Here is a 21,575-nt window from a genome sequence, read left to right on the forward strand (position 1 = left end):
CCGCAGGCGGTGCAATAATATTATTCTGCATTATCTTTTTCTCTCAGGTTAGCATTAGCATTTTAGCTTAAATAAGCTATTAGCTATTTTCCTGACTTATTAGCCATGTTTAGTGTACTGAATGGAGTAAGTCAGTTACAGACAACATGCTAGTGATGCCCCACATGCTACTGACAGCAATCACGCTAACATTAGCATTTTGGCTAATTTTAGCTTATACACTCATTTTAACATACTGAATGGTGCAAGTCCATATTAGGCAAGATGCTTTTGACATCTTGCCTAATATGGCAAGATGTCAAAAAGTAAATTACTATTAATTGCTAATTAATAGTAATTTACTATTACTAAATAGTAATGACTACTATTTAGCTGAGCTTAGCATTGATGCTAATTTTTAGCATCAGAACGGTCTGTACTGTATATTTAAAGCATGAGGTAACTTTCCATTAGTGGTTCCACATGCATAAAATAAAAGGGCAGCTGTTGCCTAGAAGCAACATTCATCGTATTCATTTCCTTTGTTTTATTTTTCTTCCATGTTGTCACAGAATATAAGCAAGTGTTTCACACATTACACATGAATCCAGCTGGCAGGTTTAACTAGGAGATGATGAGCAAAGTTTGCATAGACTCACCATATTTAACATAAGCAGCTGATTTAACTTTAATTTTACTGTGTAATTCCTGTGTGGGAAACTAATGAAATCTAATTACACAAGCAAAGGACATGCATTAATTACTGCTGTGTGTAACGCTGTGACCTTACAGACTGTAGAAAATATGGGCTGCAAATGTGTGCAAATGCTGTGCATGTGCAGCCTGCAGCATATTACCAGAGGGTGGGCGAAGAAATTGGAAATTGTACTGAAGTAATCCAAGAAAAGACTAAAGTAATAGTAAAAAAGTATTTGGTATAAAGTCTACTCAAATGCAGAGTCACTGATCAAATTATTAATCATTTAATGTTTAAATATTATATAATCAGACAAATCAAAACATAAAGTTAAGGGGAAATTTGGGTATTTTAGGGACAAAAATGACAATTATTCATATAAGTAACAAAATATAACAATAAATTGTTTCCAAATCAGTTTTTTCCATAAAAAAACAAATGAAACTTTAACAAAAGTGCAGTTTTGTGTCTGGTGAATATTTGGTTGAAATATGTTTGTTTTTCACTTAGTGGGTAGAGAATCCAGTAAGAGTAGAAAAACTTCCTAATAAAATTACCCAACTAAAAGTAAAGAGAACAGTGTAGTAAAATTATTCTTAATAGTAGATTTATTTAAAAAACAAAAAGTACTCTAGTAAATGTATTTGAGTAAATGTAACTAATTACTACCCAGCTGAGTAGCTGATCAAAGGATCAATTATTTAATATTTAGAAATTACATAATCAGACAAACCAATATACAAAGTTAGCAGGAAATTTTGGTATTTTAAGAACCAAAAACTGACAATATCTCATAAAAGTAACAAACAATAAAATCAGGCAAAATAAAATATTTCCAGATCAGTTTCTTCCAATAAAAAAATTACGAAATTTTAATATAAACTGCAGGTGTCTGGCAAAGTTTTGGTTAAAACATTGTTTGTTTTTCATTCAGTGGGTAGAAAATAAAGTAAAAGTAGCAAAACTTCATTATGTTTTCAAAAATGCTACTCAAGTAAATGTAAGTATTTACTACCCATCTCTGCCTGTTACCTGGTCATACAGTGAGGGAGTTTATTTAAAAGCTGTTGGATGACGCAGTGCAGACATGAAGTTCAGGGTTTCAGATCTATGAAGCTCTACATCACCAGGGTATAAAATCTTAAACCCAGAGACGCAAACATCCACCAAATGATTTGAAACCAATTAAAAAAAAAAGTGTCACTGTGTAGAATTATTAAACGTGTTTCTAATTCAATTACCGGCTCTTAGTTTGACATATTTTATTTGTTCGTGAGTGTAAATCTCCGCGGTAAGACTCCAGAGGGAGAACAAACATTCATAATTACAATAATGTGTGACAAAAACACAATTACTTTGTTAAATAAGCTTCTGTAGCAGTTATGGCTGACTGGGACTTCTGCAGAGTTAAATTATTACTCCATTCATGTTTAACTTTCACTGAAAGCTCAGATGGGATTTCTGCTTATGCGGCTTTATTTCAGAGGGTGAAACAAAAGGAAAAGGGAGATATATAATATTTCTGTGCAAGATCAAATAATACAGGCAACAATATGAAAACCGACTTCAGCATAAACCTCTTGTCCTTTTAGTTCACCTGCATCTCTTTGAACAAATCTTGTATACAGATAATAAGACACTTTTCTGTGCAAATCTAAAGAAAAAACGTCCAGAACTAGATTGAAATACTTCAATTTAATTTTCAGTCCAAGGTTTTAACAAAATAATTTAAAGAAAAAAACACAAAAACACCTGAAGGTCACAAGTTTTTTTTGTTGGTATTGATGATACTGGCCCGAGATTTATTTGGTATTGGATCACACACCTCCAACATACAGCATCTTTACAGCTGTGGGATTCAATTTAACAGTCATATGAACATGTGAAATGTTGAACATGTGAAATATTATGCCCCTTTAAGGCACCTTTATGCCTTAAAGGGGCATAAAGGTGTTTTCACACCTGATAGTCTGGCAGACTCGGTTCAATGCGTTAAATTTTCAGCGGCTGCGGTTCTCTTTCACACTGCACTGAGTCAAACTATCCAAACCCTTTGAAAGACCTGTTCACCTCCTGGCCTGTGGGGGCGCTGCACCAAGAACCACTGAAGGAAACGACACAAAGACATCAGAAGAAGACACTCAGCTCAACTTTCTTCTTCAGGAAATGTAAAAAGGTATGGCGTGGCTTCAGATTTTAACTCACAGGACTTCTCTTTTGTCTTTTGTCTAAAAAATAAAACACGAGACATTTCCTCTGCCAACTCTAGCTTAGTGAGTTTGTTTTGGTTCTATTTACCCAGAATGCACTGAGCTGTAGTTCACTTCCTGCTTTTGGAGCGATCTCTGGTTTCATTCGAATTGCACCAGAGTTCACTTCAACCAAACCCAGACCGAGGTTTGTAGAACGACGTGTTTGAGTTTTTGGTCCGAATCAGAGTTTGATTATGCATTCACACCTACTGAATTAGTTCAATTAAAGCGGGCTAAACAGGGCTGGTCTGAATGCAGCCCAAGTTAAAATCTCATTTAATTAAAGACTTTTTCTAGATAGCTCATAAAGTACGACATTACATTTCATAAAGCCCGTCTGTTCGGTCATTTTAAAAGGATTCAAAAATCAAAACGTCCTGCAGGAATCCATCCAGCAAACAACAATGCCCTTTTCAGTATACAGTGAAACTCAAAACCTTCAAACATACCTCAAGCCCCAGTTGAGCTTCTACGCATCATGATTTGTTACAAATTCATTAAATCCTCAAGCCCTTGCAGGTTAGTATTGATTGTGAAGCATTTCTGCCAGGACTCTTCAAGTATTCTTTCTGAATACCATCTTTCTGAAGCCAAACACTGAAAAACGGCAGAACAGAAGGAGCTCAGGTATCGTCATACCTTGCACCAACCATCACCTCTTCCGCAGTGTCATAAACGGTTGCAGTGTCAGAGTATTGAGCCATGCAGTGTGTTTAAAATGGACCATAATGGTGTGAATTGAAAATGAGTTGGGGAAGCAGGGAGGAGAACAGAAGCAATTCATACACACACACACACACACACACACACCTTTCACACAGAGGGCAGCTCCACACACAGGACATACAGTATGTCACTTTGTGTCAGTGACATTTCCACTGAGGCAACAGAAAAGGTTAACCTGTCTATTACACACAATGCACTAGTATTTGGTACAAATACCCGATGTGTTCAGACATACTGTACATACATGCATGGACACCTAACAGCAGCCCAGAGCATCAAACACCCCAAATCTGTCACACCCCAACAGCAGCAGCTGAACCAATCATTTCCTGTTTGACATTTTTCTAGTACTTGAAAACTGATTGGTTATTTTCAAACAAAAAGTCAAATTTCAGACTTTTTAAGACCTTTTCTATGCTAGCCTGAGTGATATTTAAGCTACTGAACGTCAGCCAGTGATACAATTGGTGATACGTTTGCACTTACTCATAATAGAAGCAAAAACACTAGCTAGTTAGCTAGCTAGCTAGTGTATGTCAGCAGCTAGTTACATACAAGATAGAATAATCCTGCGACAACATTCAAGACATGTGATCGGCTGTGTTTACAAACAAATAATCCCTCCATGGCACAGTCAAGTGACTATGTTAACTTACGTTGTTATAAAAATGCTATATGACATAAAATAAATTTTACTTTGTAATTTAAGGCCTTGAAATTGGACCTCTGTCTCCTTTACATGCCCCTGCAGAGCGGGCATGTAAAGGACAGATGTGGTGATTCAGAGAAGCCAGGCAAGGACAAGACAGACACAGAGACAGTAGACACACAATGCTGCGTTTTCCACTAAATCTAATGGAGATTTTATCAGAGATAACCCTTTTCTCAGGATTTCACGCTCACAGACGAGCAGACAGCTGAGATTAGATTTTTCAGTGGTCTTTTCAGTGAGAAGGACACAGGAGAATCAGTCGTCTCTGGGTTTTGTGGGTTGGCTTTGCAGTACCTGATGTAAAGTGTGCGTTTCTGTGTGGAGCGGAGAGACGTGGAGCTGGAGCTGACGCTGCTGGTCATCATTTGTTCCCTCAGGTCATGGATCTTAGCCTCGAATCGACTGTACTCTAAAAACAGAGAGGAAACAGTGTTAACCCCAGAGAAATCTTTTTCTTTTTGCAAATTTTTTTTAAAGAGTAATTATCCAAGTGGGATCTGGTTTAGGGCATTTTCTTTTAAATAAAATACCTGCTGCTCCAGATTGGAAGCAGCGATTTTGTGCACTTCAATCATTTTTGTTGAGAAGATGAAAGAGAAGAGCACAGCGTGACAAAAAAAAAGAAAGAAAAGAGCCGAAAGGGGGGCGGAGGATCATTCCCAGTGATAATCACATTTCCACAAATGACTTCAGTGCAACAAAAAGTACTTTAAAATTCATTAGAATCGCAAGAAGTCTTGTGAAGCACAAATGACGCCTTAATGTGCACAATCAGAGCTTTTATATGTACAATCAAGCAACACTGTCAAAACACAACATTTTATGAAGTACTTGTGTCTAAGTTCTGGTGCAAAGGTCTTATTACACCTGAAATAAAACAAAACTAAAATATAAGTAACTTTTCAGCAAGACAAAGGAGCTTGTTTTAAGTCAGGTTATTTTAGTTAAGACATTTTTTTCATGTTATAAGTGAAATAATTTGCCAATGAAACAAAAACTTCCACCATAACATATAATTCATGTTTCAGAAATCCCTTTCTATTGGTTTTATCTAATATTCTGTATTAGATTAACTGAGATTTGGGGTTTTTGTAAGTTATGATAACAACAAATGAACCAAAACATGTTAAAATATAACACTCTACATCTGGTAGAGCTACATAGCACATATATGAAAATTAATTGCTGATATAATCTAAACTTTTTGAGGATATTCTATTTTATTGAGGTATTTTCTGATGAACATATTCTGTAGTTATAAGAAAATGCTGTTGCATGTCTCACAATTTTGCTATGATTACTATAAATTAACCATTTTTTCACTGCACAAACACACAATCTTACCACGTATTTCTTGTCTCGATTCTGACACAAACATCTTGGTGCGCTTGAATTAAAACAAATTAGCTTAAAAGTAACTTATCAGCAAGATACAGAAGTTTGTTTTAGGTAAATAATTTCTTGATATTGATGAAAAAGTTGTACGTCCTTTGGCAGATTATTTTGCTGTTACCTAGCAACCCCAGCCAAGCCAAGCCCGTTACCTAGCAACCCACTTGTAGTTCCACTGGCAGAATCTTTCAGTTATAACAACATATTTTCCCCGTTATTCCCTTGTCTTATTGTAAGTACATTTATCTGCCAGACTAACTACAACTTTTTCATCAAGATTAAGGAAGTATTTTCTTAAAACTGAAAAGTTACTTGTAAGTTAGTTTTGTCTTATTTCAAGTGTTATAAGACAATTACACTGGAAACTAGACCAGAAATACTTTGTAAGATTTTGTGTTTTTGCAGTGTTGATCTCTCAATCTTAAATTTATTAGCTCTGATTAGGGATTATCCGCTCAGATTGGTTAATGGAGTTTGTAGAAAGCTAAAAAGAGACTTTCTGAAATAACATGGCACTTCTGAGACATGGGGAGTTTAAAACAAAATCATAACTTCTCCCTTCAACATGCAAACCGCTAATAAAATCTGCATTATGAAGAAATATAGACTCCAAAGTTCACCAAATAAAACCTCTAAGACTCATTAACTTCATCCACACGTGTGATTCAAATGAAGATCTGATTTTATGACTTCATAAATGCCTGTGTGTGGAAAATATGTGAGTCGTAACTGAAGGGTCCAGTTAAAACCTGAGTGATGATGTCACAGAGTGATGTTCAGTGTCAGCGTGACGAAGCGTCGCTGCTGCAGAAACTCATTAAGCTTTTATTAGTCCTTTGGCTGAACTGCTAAAGCACAGCAGGTGAAGCCGAATCGAACATTTGGGAAGGGATTTCCTGTAAATGTCAGACTTGTTCTTTTATTCTTGGTTGGGATAATTAAACATTTCAGCGCTAAAACAGTTTCACAAAGCAGCAAATGTATTCATTAGGTATCAGGATACTAAATACATTTTTTTTCTCATCTTCCCTCCAACTTTCTTGTTGGAGGGAAGATGAGAAAAAAAATGGATTCTTGACATTTTTAAATAACACATTTATTTATTGTTTTAAATAAATATCTGGAGGGTTTTTTATCATTATTATAAAATATAAGTTAAAATAAATGATTGCAATGAAAAAACAGAAAATCTTACCAAGTATTTTTAGTCTAGTCTCTATTGCAAACATCTTAAGACAAAATTAACTTTTGCCAAATCTTTTCAGCAATATATAGGAGCTTGTTTTAAGTCAATAATTATTTAATATTAATAAAAAAGTACTAATTTCATTGGCAGATTATTTCACTGATAACATGGGAAAAATGTTATGTTACAAGTTTACAAAGGGAACTAAAACTTTTTCACCAATATTAAGGAATTATTTACTTAAAACAAGCTCCTATATCTTGCTGAAAAGCTACTTTTATTTAGTTTTGTCTTCAGATATCTGCAATAGACATTAGACCAAAAATACTTGGTAAGATTTTGTGTCTTTCTAGTGTGGACATGGAGATAGAAGATATAAATCGGTTTTATTTTCCCACAGAGGGGAATTCAGGAAAACATTATTTTCAATTCTCATCTTTATGATTTTCTGCCAGTAAAATTTATCAAACTGTTTTGCTTCTCAAACTAAAAGTGGGAAAGTTTCTCACCAGAAAACGACTGAACAAAAAACCTAAAGTATTGAGATTAATTCAAACTTGATGGGATTAATATAAAAATATTACATGTATTTTATTTTTTTCAAAAGAGTGGATTGTGATGGAAAATTTTTATCTGGCGATAAATTCAACAGACTAAAAAAGTCAAAGCAAGATCACAGAACTTGTTGCTAACTGAGATCAGAAGGTATGAGGTAGCATTCATGCACAATTAATCTAATAATGATCAAATAGTGAATAAGACTGAGAATAAAATGTAAACGTTAATGAGGCGGGTCTTATTGCTGTCAATCACCCTCACAAGTTTCTCCCTGATAGCAGATCCTTTCGTGAATGCTAACGCTAGTTAGCATAGCCACCGATGGCAACAGATAAATGGTTTTTCTGATTGGCAAATTGTGTCTCTGCCATTAGCACATTTAGCATAGCGTTCACAAGGTTGATTGACAGCGATAGGACCCGCCTCCTGGTTCTGATCGGTTGTTTTCCGATAGGAGTGGTAAGTTTTTTTAGACGGCCATTGCAGCTCAGGGAGGAGTGGAGGAGATTGATCTTTTCACATTTTATCTGTCTCATACTGTGACAACATGGTGGCAGTTAAAACAAATATGTAAAAAACATATTTTTTTAAATAAAAGTTACAAACTGTAGCTTTAAAGCAGATTACAATCAGTTTTTTAAAAGTATGAATTTGCATTTATAAACTATGATAAAACATTTATTATTGTGTAAAATCTTAAAAAGCAAGACACAATGGGAGAGTATTTCAATACAAGTCCTTCAGTTTGTTTTCCAAACTAACGTGTTAAATTGCAGAAGAGCAACTGGTTGGCCAATCAGCGCAAAGTGCAATCCTTCCAGCGTTTCAGCGTCCTTCTGCTGTGTGCAGCAAAAACACTCAAGTTCCTGACCCAATTTTTCTAGTGGCAATAAAAATGTCATTGTGCCTCTTCAATTATGAATGCACATCAATTATGGAAATGCTCAAGGTAGAAGGGCTAATTACATAAAATGTGCTTAGATATTGCGGGATGATTGCTGTTTTGATGGATTCTAACTAGTGGACTCTCTAGTGAGTGGACTGCAATATTTAAATCCAAAGCTGCAGCACAAAAAAACAGAAATGTGTCATAAATCCATGCTGACTATCTCCCACTCAGCTCCAGCAGCAGTAATAAACCCAAACAGCCCCCCCACTGAAGGATGTCCTTGTGTGAGTGTCTGACCCAGTACTGTGGACGACACAATCTAATTAACCCGGAGTAATTCAATCACACTCAAGGTACAGGCGGTCATGCATTTGCACACGCTAGCTGGACCAATCTGGATGCTGAAATATCTTTGATTTTATCAAAGATATTTCAGCTCAGCTTCGTTTGCATCTCAAATAAAGAGGAATTTCACTTTTAATTTCATGTAATGCAAGCAACTAGCCAATGCAAAACAGAGTTAAAGTCAAATTAGATGTAATTTATACCAAGAGATATTCATATGCTTTAGTGCTTAGTTTGTTATTTTCTGCTAAGATAGTGACAAATTTAAAAAAAAGAGAAAAATTTGCTTCCATTTGCTCTTTAGAAAGAACAGGAAAAACAAAATGACCTTCTGCAGAAACATTTTCTCCTTTTCTCTCTCAAACTGTTTGCCTTTTCAGTGAAACCCCAGTCTGGCATTTTCAGAGATTTATACCATCATTTTCTGTAATCCAGCTCAAAAATGAGGAATTTTATATTTCAGCATAAATCTGCACGTTAAAGAACAAAACCAGCAGGTTGGAAGTTTTAAATCTGCAAAAAGAAGCAGGAAGGATGAAAAATGAGTGCAGTTTTGATTGAGAGCAGCTAAACCGTTTCTGATAGACTTATGAAAAAGTTATGGAGAGGAAAACTGTTCCGATTTTTTTATCCGAGGTTGCAGATGAAATTTTATTACTCCTGACTCCTTAGAAAGACAAAAGGCAACAAAAAAGAAAGACGAGAACAGAATTTGAAGCAGTAGATTTAGCATTTTCTAGCAAAAAGTTCAGTCAGTCATCACTTTTTCAAGTAGAAAAAGTCTCATCCATACTAGAGGCAAGACATCAAACTGTCAAGCAATCGTTTTGTCGCCGTGTCGGCTGTACTCACACACGGCCGGCGTCCACAACGTGATGCAGGCACGGCGGCTTTCAGATCAGAGTCTGACTGCGCGACAGAGAGAGACGTTTGATTCTCACATTCCAGGGATGTGCAGGAGCAGAAAGAGAAGAGCGGAGATGCTGGGGAAAGCCAGAGAGAGCAGCAACGTGTGTGGGAGGGGTCGGGGGAGATGCGGTGTGTGTGTGTGTGAAGAGAGGAAATTAGAAAAAAAAAAATGTAAAAATGAATTAGTGTGCATTAGAACGAGTCCAGAGCTGCTCAGATGCCAGAAACAACAGATGCTAACTCCCTATTCTTACCCCACTCCTCGCTCACTAGCGTGTTCGTTTTGCTCCTCCCCCTCTCTTGCTGTAGGGCGGAGACACACACACACACACACGCCTACTGACTGACAGACACGCACAGTGTTTCCTCAGGTCACTCATGCAGGAAGCTGAGTCGGTGCCAGGCTCTCCTGCCCTACTTTGGCCTGGGGAGTCGCTTCAGCACCGCGACACACAAAAAGCCCCGAACAAGCGATTTGAATACTGATTCCAGGGACTGAAATATTCCAAACAGACACAATTTTCATTTTCTGCCCCTTAGCTTTCAATTTAGTCTCACACAATCTGCAATTAAGTTCTTCTGTCAACAAACAGCAGCGTTATCGGGTTAAGAGCAACTGAAAACGATGTAATGGAGAGAAAGAGAGTGATAGAGAAGAAGGGAAAGAAGTGAGGAGGAGGATGAAGAGAGAAAGAGAAGGGGGAGGGGGTGATGACAGAGACAAATGGCTCTGGGGCTCATGTTCCCTGCTTCCTACATCTACCTTTCCTCTCCTGGTTCCCAGGAGGAGCTTTGTTTCTCCACCGAACAGCTGCCGTTTTCTGCATTGTGTGCATCGGGCGGGAAACCTCTGGAGACGGGCAGATCGCGCCTCCAGGGCTGTGAGCATTGCACCAACATTTCCCCTCCAGATATCTCTCTCTGCTCTCTGTTGATTGTTTAAACATCTCTGGATCATAACCGAAAACCTGCCTAAGGGAAATATTTGAGAACAGGCTGTGGCAATGATTAGTGTCTCTGTTTAAACTGAACAATCTAATTATCGGTAGTTCTCCTTATTTAAAAAAAATATCTGCAAACTCAGTGCCTCAAAATCTTTTGATTTTCATTAAGCTACCGTATTTTCTGCACTATAGGGTGCACTGGATAATAAGGCAAACAGTTAATGAATGATCTATTTTCGCTATTTTTTCACTGGACTGTAAGGCGCATGAAGCGAAACAAAACAGTCAGATAAGTCAGTCAGTTAAAGCACAGTAAGTATTACTCCGGTAGCTGTCATTTTGACAGAGCGCCACACAAAATCACTTCGAGGTCAGAAAGCACAACCAGATTTAACCCATATTAACTCACTAAAAGGCACCGTTTTACTCCAGAACAATATATAAAGCAATCCGGATATATATGGTGCACCGTCATTTTTTGATCAAATTAAAGGCTTTTAAATGCGCCTCGTAGTCCGGAAAATACGGTACCTCATAGTCGGGTAGACTCAGTTCAATTGGGGACCAAATTGGGACATTTGTTACATTTTCAGCTTTCACACTGAACTGTGTCAAATCAGCCAAACTGACTGAACAACCTGTTCCCCTCCTCACCTGTGGGGGCGCTGCACCAAGAACCACAGAAGGAAATGACACAAAAACCTCAGAAGACGACACAGGGAGCAACTTCCTTCTTCACAAAATATAAACAATAAAGGAGTGGTGTCAGATTTTAGCGGTTGTAAGATCTTAGAATACTAAGAAAATGTATGTAAACATCTGATTTAAAGACATAAGTAATAATAATTAATTAAAATAATTTAATTATAAATAAATCTGACATATCTTTCTCATTATTATGGCATTAATCAAATAGGAATAATTTTAGCAATTCTAACTGACCTATACTTTTCAATGACTTAATGCTGCAATATATCATACTTTGATTTTTTTGGCAAAAACATTTAATAAAAAGTTCAATTTTAGTTTCTTGTTTTAAAAAAAAACACACAAAATCTCCTTTTAAGTCAGTCCTATGAAACATACATCAGGGTCCAGGTTCTAAAAATAACAGTGCTGGCACTGAGGCTCATCAATAATTAAAGAGTAGAGCGTTCCATGCAGGTATTGATTAGAATAATCAAGTTGCAAAAGAGATAAGAAAAGAAAACAGAGTCTAAATCTCATCTCTATATGCTGGAATCAAGTTGCAGAGTCAAAACGGTGATTTGCATCACACAGCAAATCTCAAATCAGTCATCTACCCACTGCAACGGATGCCTGAAATCCCTGAGATCACATTTGTGTGGGCGGTGAGTCAGACCATTACCGCAGACAGCAGAAGAACTGGGAAGAGGAAGAGGAGCTGACAGGTGGAGAAGACGAACACATTCAAGAGACGAGCAAGAGGAGACAGGAGAGCGAGTATTTAGTCAACAGTTTTTCTACAATTTTACATTTAAAAGCCAAACACAGAGAAGCTGCTAATCCGCTAAATAACAACAAACGCACAGTGCACACATGCAAAGTGTAATAAGTAGGCTAACAGGAGTGAAAATAATCCCCTCTGCATCACCTCAGTATTACTGCTGACAGAAACCGCCTCTGTGTGTGTGTGTGTGTGTGTGTGTTGACAGCAGTGTGTAATCCCACCGAATAAAAACTTCTGTGCAACAAACCAACATCAGGAAACTTACTAATGTGGGAGAATATGAAACCCAAAGGTCAGCCCTTTCTGGAACATTTAGTGCTTATTTTGCAAACAAGATATTCTTGTGTTCAACACAAACAGCGATGGTACCAGAAACCCGAGGAAGCGGAAACGAGACGGGAACAGAGAGGTCTTCAAAAGACAAAAAAGCTGAGGAATTTCAATCAGTTACATTCTCCTCTCTCCATCCATATCTGTCATATGTGTTGGATGTTATTGGTGTATAAAGACTTTGTGTTTAAAAAATGCAGTGAAGAGAAAAGAAACTATCCATGGTGCTGTCCATGGTGCTGAAGCAGTAATGTTGGACCTACAATGTTATATGTGGGAGTTTTTCATGCTTGAAGTGAGTCCTAATTAAGACAACATGGCTGAAAAACGTATCACAATATAAGAGTTTCAAATCAGTCGATAGATAATTATTGATTTAAACTGGTGATTTTATTCAGCCATGAAACACCTCGAAAACTAAAATGAAACATACATCTTTAAGCATAAAAGTGTCAGAGATATAACACTATGTTTGTTTTTCTTTCACAATATTGCAGCATAAGTAAACTGCATACATAGTTCTTTAAATGTTAGTGTTCACCAGTTAAACCAGTTGCAGATTTTGAAGGAATCCTCCACGCTGCTCTCTGGGTGATCTTGCTTTCAGTCTGCTTCAGGTTTGCTGTTATTACAAACAAATTATTTTGACTCAAACCTACATAAATTGTAAGAAGCATCTTACAGAAAACTGACATATCTTAGAGGAGAAACCATGTTTGATCACGGATAACCAGAGACCTGCAAACTTCTAGGCAACCAAGGATAATAATCAAACAACTAAAGCGCCTGTTGCAGCCAGTATGAGACTTTTTCATGACAGTCTGAACAACACAGGTAAGAATTTTTCCGAATGTGACCCATTCCCCCCGTGGATATCCGATTCAATCTTTTCAAATGTGACCTGAATCTGAACGTCACCGATACTCGACAAACGTCACTGTTCTGCGACTTGATACGCGCAAGCAGGAAGGAAAACACCAGCCATGGCGGACTGTAAAGGATTGAGTTGTTCATGTGCTCTGGTTGGATAACAACTTCTCAATAAGATATGCTCCACCATTAGCATCCATGTTTACTTCCAGAAACACCGAGAACTTCTTCTTCTTCTTCTTGTTCTTTTTTATGGCAGTTGGTTGGCAAAACACTGAGAACGCTCTCTAGTGTGACGTTATTGCGCCCTCTACTGAGCATGCAGGACACTTTCAGGTCGTTCACAGTCCACATACAAGTGTGAATGAACAAGCAAAAAAAATTCAGACTTCACAAAAAGAAATTAAGATTCTGCAGACCTTAACTGGACATTAAGGTCTGCAGTGTGAAGGTAGTCATAGTTGAGAGTAGGGCTGGGCGACATGGATTTAAAATGCTATCACAATATTTTGTGGAACTATTGTTGCATTTCAAGGTAGAATATTTTTATTTTTGTATTTACAAAAGGAATTTCTTATTTGTATATTTTGTACTTCTAAAAAAAAAAACCCACTTAAATGGTTAAATGACAAATCTGCAGAATAAGCCAATATTTTTTAAATCTGATTAACTGTCATAATAATAAATGACTAAAATAATCATCAGTTCAATCCTAATGTTGGCGTTATTTTTTTATATGTATATTACATTTAGACAAACTTTGAAACACAAGTGTTTCAAAGTTTGTTTCGGCACCATCGGTATCGGCTAATATTGGTCATTTTTTAACATATCGCTATCGGTCCGATAAATAAAACTGGGCCGATATGAACAACCGATATTTACTTTTATCTATTTTAATCTGTTTATCTGGATGTTTTTCCCCCCAAGGTGTAAAAATGGTAATGAACTATATATAATATTGGTAAATATTGGTTATTGGCCTTAACAGAAATATTAGATATTGGCCCAAATTTTCTTATCAGTGCGTCTCTAGTATTTATACTTGCTTGTAGCTACAACAATCACATTCAGAATGCTAACTTAGTATAAAATAATTTTACACACAAACACAAATCTACATCTGATGCTGAAATCAGCTATTTTTCACTCCCTGTAACTTTCTACATCATATCTATCTATCTCTACACACACACACCACATTTAGCTGTGTTGTGCTTTTCTGTGTTTGGCTGCAGCTCCATATTTAATACCAATAACAGGAGGAGACCTGCACACACAGACACTTTTCCTCTCCTGCTGCTGGAGGTTGTTATGAGCTCCTGTCTTTTTGGCAAGAGCTGCGTGTGAAACAGAGGGAGAGCGGCACGCCGCCGCCATGGGAATGGGACAAACATGGACCTCAGATGAGCACGCGCCAGCGAGGAGCTGAACCAAAACGCAGCGTGGCCAGAAGGTTTGATGCAGAGTTCAGTCACAAGGAAAGTCTGTAGGAGTGTCACGACGCAGACACACACACACACACACACACTCCTCTGCTTCATCAACATTAGCTTTAGAGAATCGCTGTGTAAGAGGGAGCGAGATGAAAGCAGAAAATTCATTTTGGGAATTGGCTAGTTTGATTTTACAAGGACTCCACTGCAATTATTTAGTATTTACAACTTTAATTTTAATAATCTGCAACAAATGAGTTTATTTTAAAAGTCATGTCAGTTTTCAACATGCATTTGTCACTTGGTGCTGAGATGTTTAAGATTATTTTGTCAAAATCTCATCAGGTTTAGGTCCAGGACCACAGTCACAGTCTGACATGGTTTCTCTGACTTTAAATGACTCACATTTAGCAGATTTTAAACAGAAAATAAGCATGTTTTCTCCCAGCGATCAGCAGCAAAACCATCTGTTCAGACAACTGTTCAAATCTCTATTTTTATACTGCAGCTATATAAGATTATATTTATCACGCACTCACTGATTAAACTGGAAAATAATCTGCAGTTGTGGATATTACAAAATATTTTTGTCAAATTCTAACAAATTGTTAGAGAAATTGATTAATTTACCCCTAACTCGACCAGATCAGTTTTAACGGTCAGAAAACTAATCAAACTGAAGCTAGCTTAACTAAGGCATAAAAATCAAAGTAAACGACATAAATTAAATAAACAATATGGTACATTTCTCTTCTTGGTTTCAAATTAAAGCAATAAGATTACATTATATGTTTTTGCTTTAATTTTTTGGCAATAAATACCTTCATACCATGAAACTGAACAAGTTTTAGGCAAAGTTATCAAGCTGTGACTGTGAGTCTCAAACCAGTCACTTATAAGCTGGAAAAATCTGTTGTTTATTTAAAATATTTATTATAGAAAAAAGCTTAAATTGTGATTGTGACACACTTCTGTTAAAATGTGTGCAGACATTTCTGTACTGCCACCTGAAGGATTTTATTTTAATTGTACATTTCCAGCAATGCAGAGAGAATTTTATATCCTACTCATGTTTTTTTTTTTTAAATTTACGTTTTGTTTGGCAGTAAACCATATGAAGACAGTTCAACCTACAATCTATCCAGATACATATCCACATATTTAGTAATCTATAGTACTAAATCGATATCACAGATAGTCTCCTTATGATTCTTACCATAAACTCCCATGACATTTGCTTAATTTAACTAATTTGGAGCATTATTAGTTGATTAATTTGCTCAGTTTTATACCTGCACGCCGTCTTGTTGTTAATGCCTGTACTCCAGTGATTGTTTTTGCATGAGAAATGCTGGATGAGGCTTCTTTTATCTTTTATTCTTGTTAACGTTTCATACAATATTTATAGTTTCTCGCTCATTTGCAGGAACTCTTCATAGATCTAAATCCTAAAAAACAACAACACACACCCAGAAATGTACAGCTTAAAGTTCCAACCTGTATTAATGAGTTAATGTAAAGTGGATCGATCTGATCGATCAACTAATGGCTAATTGATAAGCTTCATCATGTTTTTTCTGCGTTGACCTCTCTGCTTTCCTGTCACATCATCCTCACCTCTCAAAACAGAACCGAACAAAGTCCATTTTATCATCCCACATCGGACTCCGTTTGGACCGTTTTTCTTTCCCGTTCTGGTACGGCTCAGTCGCCATCTTTAATTCTATATCAACAACTCCGCTTAAGTGGCGCCCTCTGCTGGACGGAGGCCAAACTACAACAGTGAAAGAAGGTTTAAGTGGAAATTATTAGCTAATCTACTGTAACTAATTTTAATCTAATAAACTATTACTTGACAATTAATTGTAGGTCAATTAATTGTTTGCATTTATATTTGCTACTACAGATAATTATAAACTTAGCCCTTGTTGGTATTAATGTAGAAAATGTATCAGATTATCAATGAACACTTTACTCTGGCTTGAGAGGCTTTGAAATGTTATTCTGAAATAATTACTAGCCCAACATATGATAGAATGGATAACAAAACATCTTCATAGCAATGTTTTAATGCTCAGCTTCATCCATGATGTTATGTATTCACATTTATTATGGTGACATAAATGTAAACTCCTGAAGCTAAAGTAAGCTCCATTTGAAGGCTGATGGCAAAGAACGATGTAAAGTTGAAAATGTATGAAAGTTAGAAATTTTTCAAACAGCATAAAACAACAGAGGCAGCACTGAGATCAAAGTGAAAATCAAAGTGGCTTACAACAAAAGCACTCTGACTTGTTTAATTTCAAACACATCAGGTCATCTTGTCAGCTCTTAAATCATAGCTAAATATCACACTGAGAACAAAAACTGGTAATGTTATTATCATTCCTTTCAATTGCATCAATAAATCTAAATAAAATTGTTAAATTTCATTACAATACTGGTCATGTGCAAGCAGAGAGAGAACCACCTTTGTTACAACAAGCACTGGCTTCTCTGGCTGAATATTTCATGACAGCCTCAAACAAACACATCAAACACACATCTTCCTCCAGAAGAGACATTCCAGCTCTAAATCAGGGATCAGGAGGACAAATGTGGTGAAAATGTCTCTGTGTGTGTCCATTTGTAAATTTATTTACAACTGTGTGATTTATGTTCAACCCCCCACCGTAAACCACTCATTATTTACAACCTGGTTTCCTAGGTTACAGCCTTCAGGATGGACCTTAATCAACAACTAAAGGCAAGTCCACAGCAAGAGCAATCAGAGATTTTACTTTTGGATGTGTTTTCATCTTCTGTTGAAATCTCAAACATTGGTTAGTAAGCTTACGAGAAACTACAGAATGTTATTTAGATAGCTTTTGGCAAAAATATCAATCAATTTGACCACTTTTCATGGAAAGATGATTGGTAAAGTTGAGTTAAATTGGTTTGAAGTGTCTGCAAACTTTCGACAGGATTGAGAAGCAAAAAGTTCAGTTGTGTTCAAGTTGCAGAAATCTGGAGAAGGAGTCAAGATGAAGCTTTGAAACAAAATAGAACTGTATCAACATTAAACATGGTAGAGGACGCAACAAGCACTGTTGCACTGCACAAAGTGGCTGGAAAAAAATATTTGTTTCTATTTTAACTCAAGCTGGTTTTTTGATATTTAAACAATTTTAAACAACAATATTTTATTTAACCGAATGGTGTTACCAAACACAAAGTTTCCTGTCATTAATTTTATTTTTTTATTTCCTTCACTCAATAATAAAGATAAATACTTCATGTAAAAACTAAAACAAATTCTGAATGAAAAGGAGTAGAAGGAAGTATAAACTTATGATATCTGCCACCTATTCACATTAAAAAAAAACTTTCTATTCAGCTCAAAAGACTATGGCTGCGTTTACATTGAGCATATAATTGCTTAATATCATACCCTAAAAATAAATTTGCAAAACATGCCAATGTGGAAAAAAACTCTTGTTTGTTAATAAAAAGATTTGGTGCTAGGATAAGGTGGTTTTGTAGCCGTATCAGAATTGGTTGATTTTACAAAACTGCAACAGAAACACTCCAACCGGATGTTACCACTGGCGCAAACCATGAAGAAGACAACAGGAAGTAGATGGAGTATCATGGCGTGGCAGGTTTTTTAATGATTTATTGTGTAAACACATTATTCACGTGTAACTTTAATCACATTCCTTATTTAATGGAAATATGGCAATTGCAAAATTATGTTGTTTTTTTTTTAAGTGGAAAATTGACAAAATGTTGCACATATTGGTGTTGGAAGAGTATTTTATTTAATTTTATTAATGGTGATCTTCTCAAATATAAATGCAGCATTTTTGTGCATTTGTTAAAAAATAATACCAGTGAATGTAACTGTAATATTCACAAAGCAAATCCAAACTTTGAATCCAAAAATGGCTCAAACCTTTACATGGCACTAATGTTTCTCTTTACCTTTACTCTTTAAAATAGTAATTCTACGTTTGACTAAATATTTTATTTAAGAATTTGAAATGTAACTTTTCTGTGGAAGGTTTACCCAAGAAAAAGACAAGTACGGACAGACCTAAAATATTGCTAATTATTTGGCATTCATCTCTTCTTCATCAGAAGCTGATTTAATGTTTACGGTTTCACAGATCTTTTCTACTTACCCTCAGGTCTGTACTGAGCTACAATAGTCACTGTTTGTCCAGCATTCTTTAGAGCTGCAGCTGCCTGCTCATGTGTTGCACTGGTCAGGTCCACCCCGTTCACCTGCACATACAAACACAAAACTCTTTGAGCCCAGATCCTAATATTCAAAGTGCATCTTAGTGGGTCAGCGCGTCCAACGAACGTCTATGCATTTAATACATCAAAATTATTCTCCAGAGTGCACTTGTATGAATAAATAATAACGTAACTCTATAGGGATATTAAGCACCTCTGCAATCTGGGGATTATATTAATCTTGAATCCCTTCTTAAGAAAATTAAAACCATTTTTCATTTGAAGCTTCAGCACCCACACTCCAGAAAATATGACTTCAACAAACAACCAGGCCGCAACTCACACAGCCAAACAGGCTGCAGTTGGTTAGAATTGTCCATATTTTTTTATTTTTCCATATTTCTTTAGACATTTAGAATACATCTAACAGAGGAATCCTGCAGGTTTTAAAATGGAATCCCGGCCTTTAAACTGTCACTGGTTGCCATGGTTACCCGCGTCCTGTGCTGCCGTTTTAACGTTAGCCAGCGTGTCGTCGGCGTCGTACCATGCAACTGTGATAAGATAAGTTGTCGTACAAAATTGCTATTAGTGAATGTCAATTTGGCAACTTATTTCACTTGTAAAATAAGTAGATTATTTAACTTACAACACGGGAAACATGACTTGTTATAACTAAAATGGAATCCTGATCTTTAAACTTTCACTGGTTGCCATGGTTACATTCTATGTTGCCGTTTTAACATTAGTTAGCATGTCGTTGCTGTACACTAAAACTGGAAGTAGAACTAGCATTTTTTCATCAATATTAAGGATTTTTTCACTTAGAAAAAGCTCATATGACTTCCTGAAAAGTTAAATAAGAGTTAGTTTTGTCCTATTTCAAGTGTACGAAGATATTTGCTCTAGAAAATAGACCAAAAATACTTGTGTTTTTGCAGTGATGTTCAATTGGCAGATTATTTCACTTATAACATCAAGTCAAGTTTAGGGCGGTTGTAAAAGAATATTTTAGTAATCAAGTACTCTATGGAATACTTTTACGATTATCCAAGGAATCGGATCTCTCTCTCTCTCTCTAAAACCATGACAACGTCATTCCAACTCCAGAAAAGTTGTTGTAGTCCAACCATCTCACCGCAAAGTTCAACAATCCTTATTTGTCCCCCAAACTCTGGCAAAACGCTGCACAATTCAACACCATGCGGCTAGCACTTCACAACTCATAGGCGGAAATAAGAGCGCTGCCCTCCACAGATGATGATCCGGCCGGAACGCGGCGCTACATAATTAAACATAATTTACCGAAGCTTCGAGGCAGATATATTTTCCTCGAGGATTTTTAATAATCGAGGTACTCGAATCATTCGAGGAATCGTTTCTGCCCTAATCCAGTTACAGTTTATTTCTATAGCACATTTACAACAACCTCAGCTGACCAAAATGCCTCACAACAATCACAACATCACAGGTAGATAAATGATCAAATTTAAAATCAAATGAATTTTGGTAAAAATAATAAGACAAATATAAAATTGGCAGAAAATACCAAAAACTAATAAAAACCAAGACATCTTTAATTTCAGCTGCAGAAATTTACCAAAGAAGAAAAGAAAAAAACTCCAATCAGTGAAGTATTAATTATCTGTCAGTGAAGCTAGTACTTTTTCCTCAATATTAAGAAATTATTGACTTAAAACAACCTGAAAAGTTACTTGTAAGTTACTTTTGTCCTATTTTATGTGCACTACGGTATTTGCACGAGAAACTAGATCAAAAGTACTTGGTACGATTTTATATTTTTGCTGTGTGCATGTAGGCTAAGAAGTAACAGAAGTAGAAATGTTGCCATTATAAATTATAATGGAGACCAAAACCGTCCTGGAAGAGATTTTAGTTCGTACCGATAGGATGCGGTCTCCTTTTCGGAGCTCGCCACATAGATCGGCTGGACCTCCAGCCAGGATGAAGGAGATGAAGATCCCCTCACCGTCCTCCCCTCCAACGATGTTGAAGCCGAGACCCGTGGATCCCCTCTGCAGAACCACTCGCCTGGGTTCTCTGAGAAAAACACAAACCCCAGAGCAGAGATGAAACAAATGAAAACAGTGTGTAGGATGACATATTCCAAAGAGTAATATGATAATAACAGGTGTGATGGTGATGGAATATTTCAGATGGAGGAAGAATTTCACTTTGAGGTTATGCGTTACGTTCACCAGCAGATGTCAGGATAACACTTTCTCAGTTTTTTGCAGTTCCTACAACTAACCATGCTTCTTACACACACTGCTAATTTTGGTATTATACAAAGTATTTTTATGTAATTAATATTTTAAAACAAAATCTAGGCCAGTAAACTTCCCCTCAAAAAAAATTACCTGTCGTTTAAAACTGTGCAAGACCCTGTTTATATTTTAGATTGACAATGATGTACAGATTCCTTTGACTAATTTTCTTTATTAAAATATGTCTATTTAGTATATTAGTGAACACATAAAATCAAAGAAACTTTTAAGAAATAACCGTGCCCTTTTACTGGTTTCAATTTTTCTTTTTGGCAAAAAGTTTGGACACACCTGCATTTCCATTTGCTTCTTCAGGACACCAGTCACATCTAGAAGCTTAATTTGCATCACTAAAATACACACCAGCTTC

The 21,575-nt window shown here is 36.4% G+C and overlaps 1 protein-coding gene across 6 annotated transcripts in view; it reads right to left on the minus strand.

Moving 5' to 3' along the window:
- Positions 1–21,575, minus strand: part of LOC116716460 (discs large homolog 1-like protein) — a 101,230-nt gene that overhangs the window by 15,760 nt on the left and 63,895 nt on the right. For 5 of the 6 annotated variants that reach the window (XM_032557299.1, XM_032557302.1, XM_032557300.1 and 2 more), the window contains 3 exons: positions 20,822–20,978; positions 18,860–18,962; positions 4,661–4,775 (listed from right to left, as the gene is read on the minus strand). In XM_032557299.1, the coding sequence (XP_032413190.1) occupies positions 4,661–4,775; positions 18,860–18,962; positions 20,822–20,978 (375 nt within the window). Of the gene's footprint in view, positions 1–4,660; positions 4,776–9,588; positions 9,876–18,859; positions 18,963–20,821; positions 20,979–21,575 lie in introns of those variants that run through there. The other variant, XM_032557304.1, reaches the window with a different exon arrangement.

This window comes from Xiphophorus hellerii, unplaced genomic scaffold, assembly GCF_003331165.1.
Source record: "Xiphophorus hellerii strain 12219 unplaced genomic scaffold, Xiphophorus_hellerii-4.1 PGA_scaffold_58__1_contigs__length_500000, whole genome shotgun sequence".
NCBI lineage: Eukaryota > Metazoa > Chordata > Actinopteri > Cyprinodontiformes > Poeciliidae > Xiphophorus > Xiphophorus hellerii.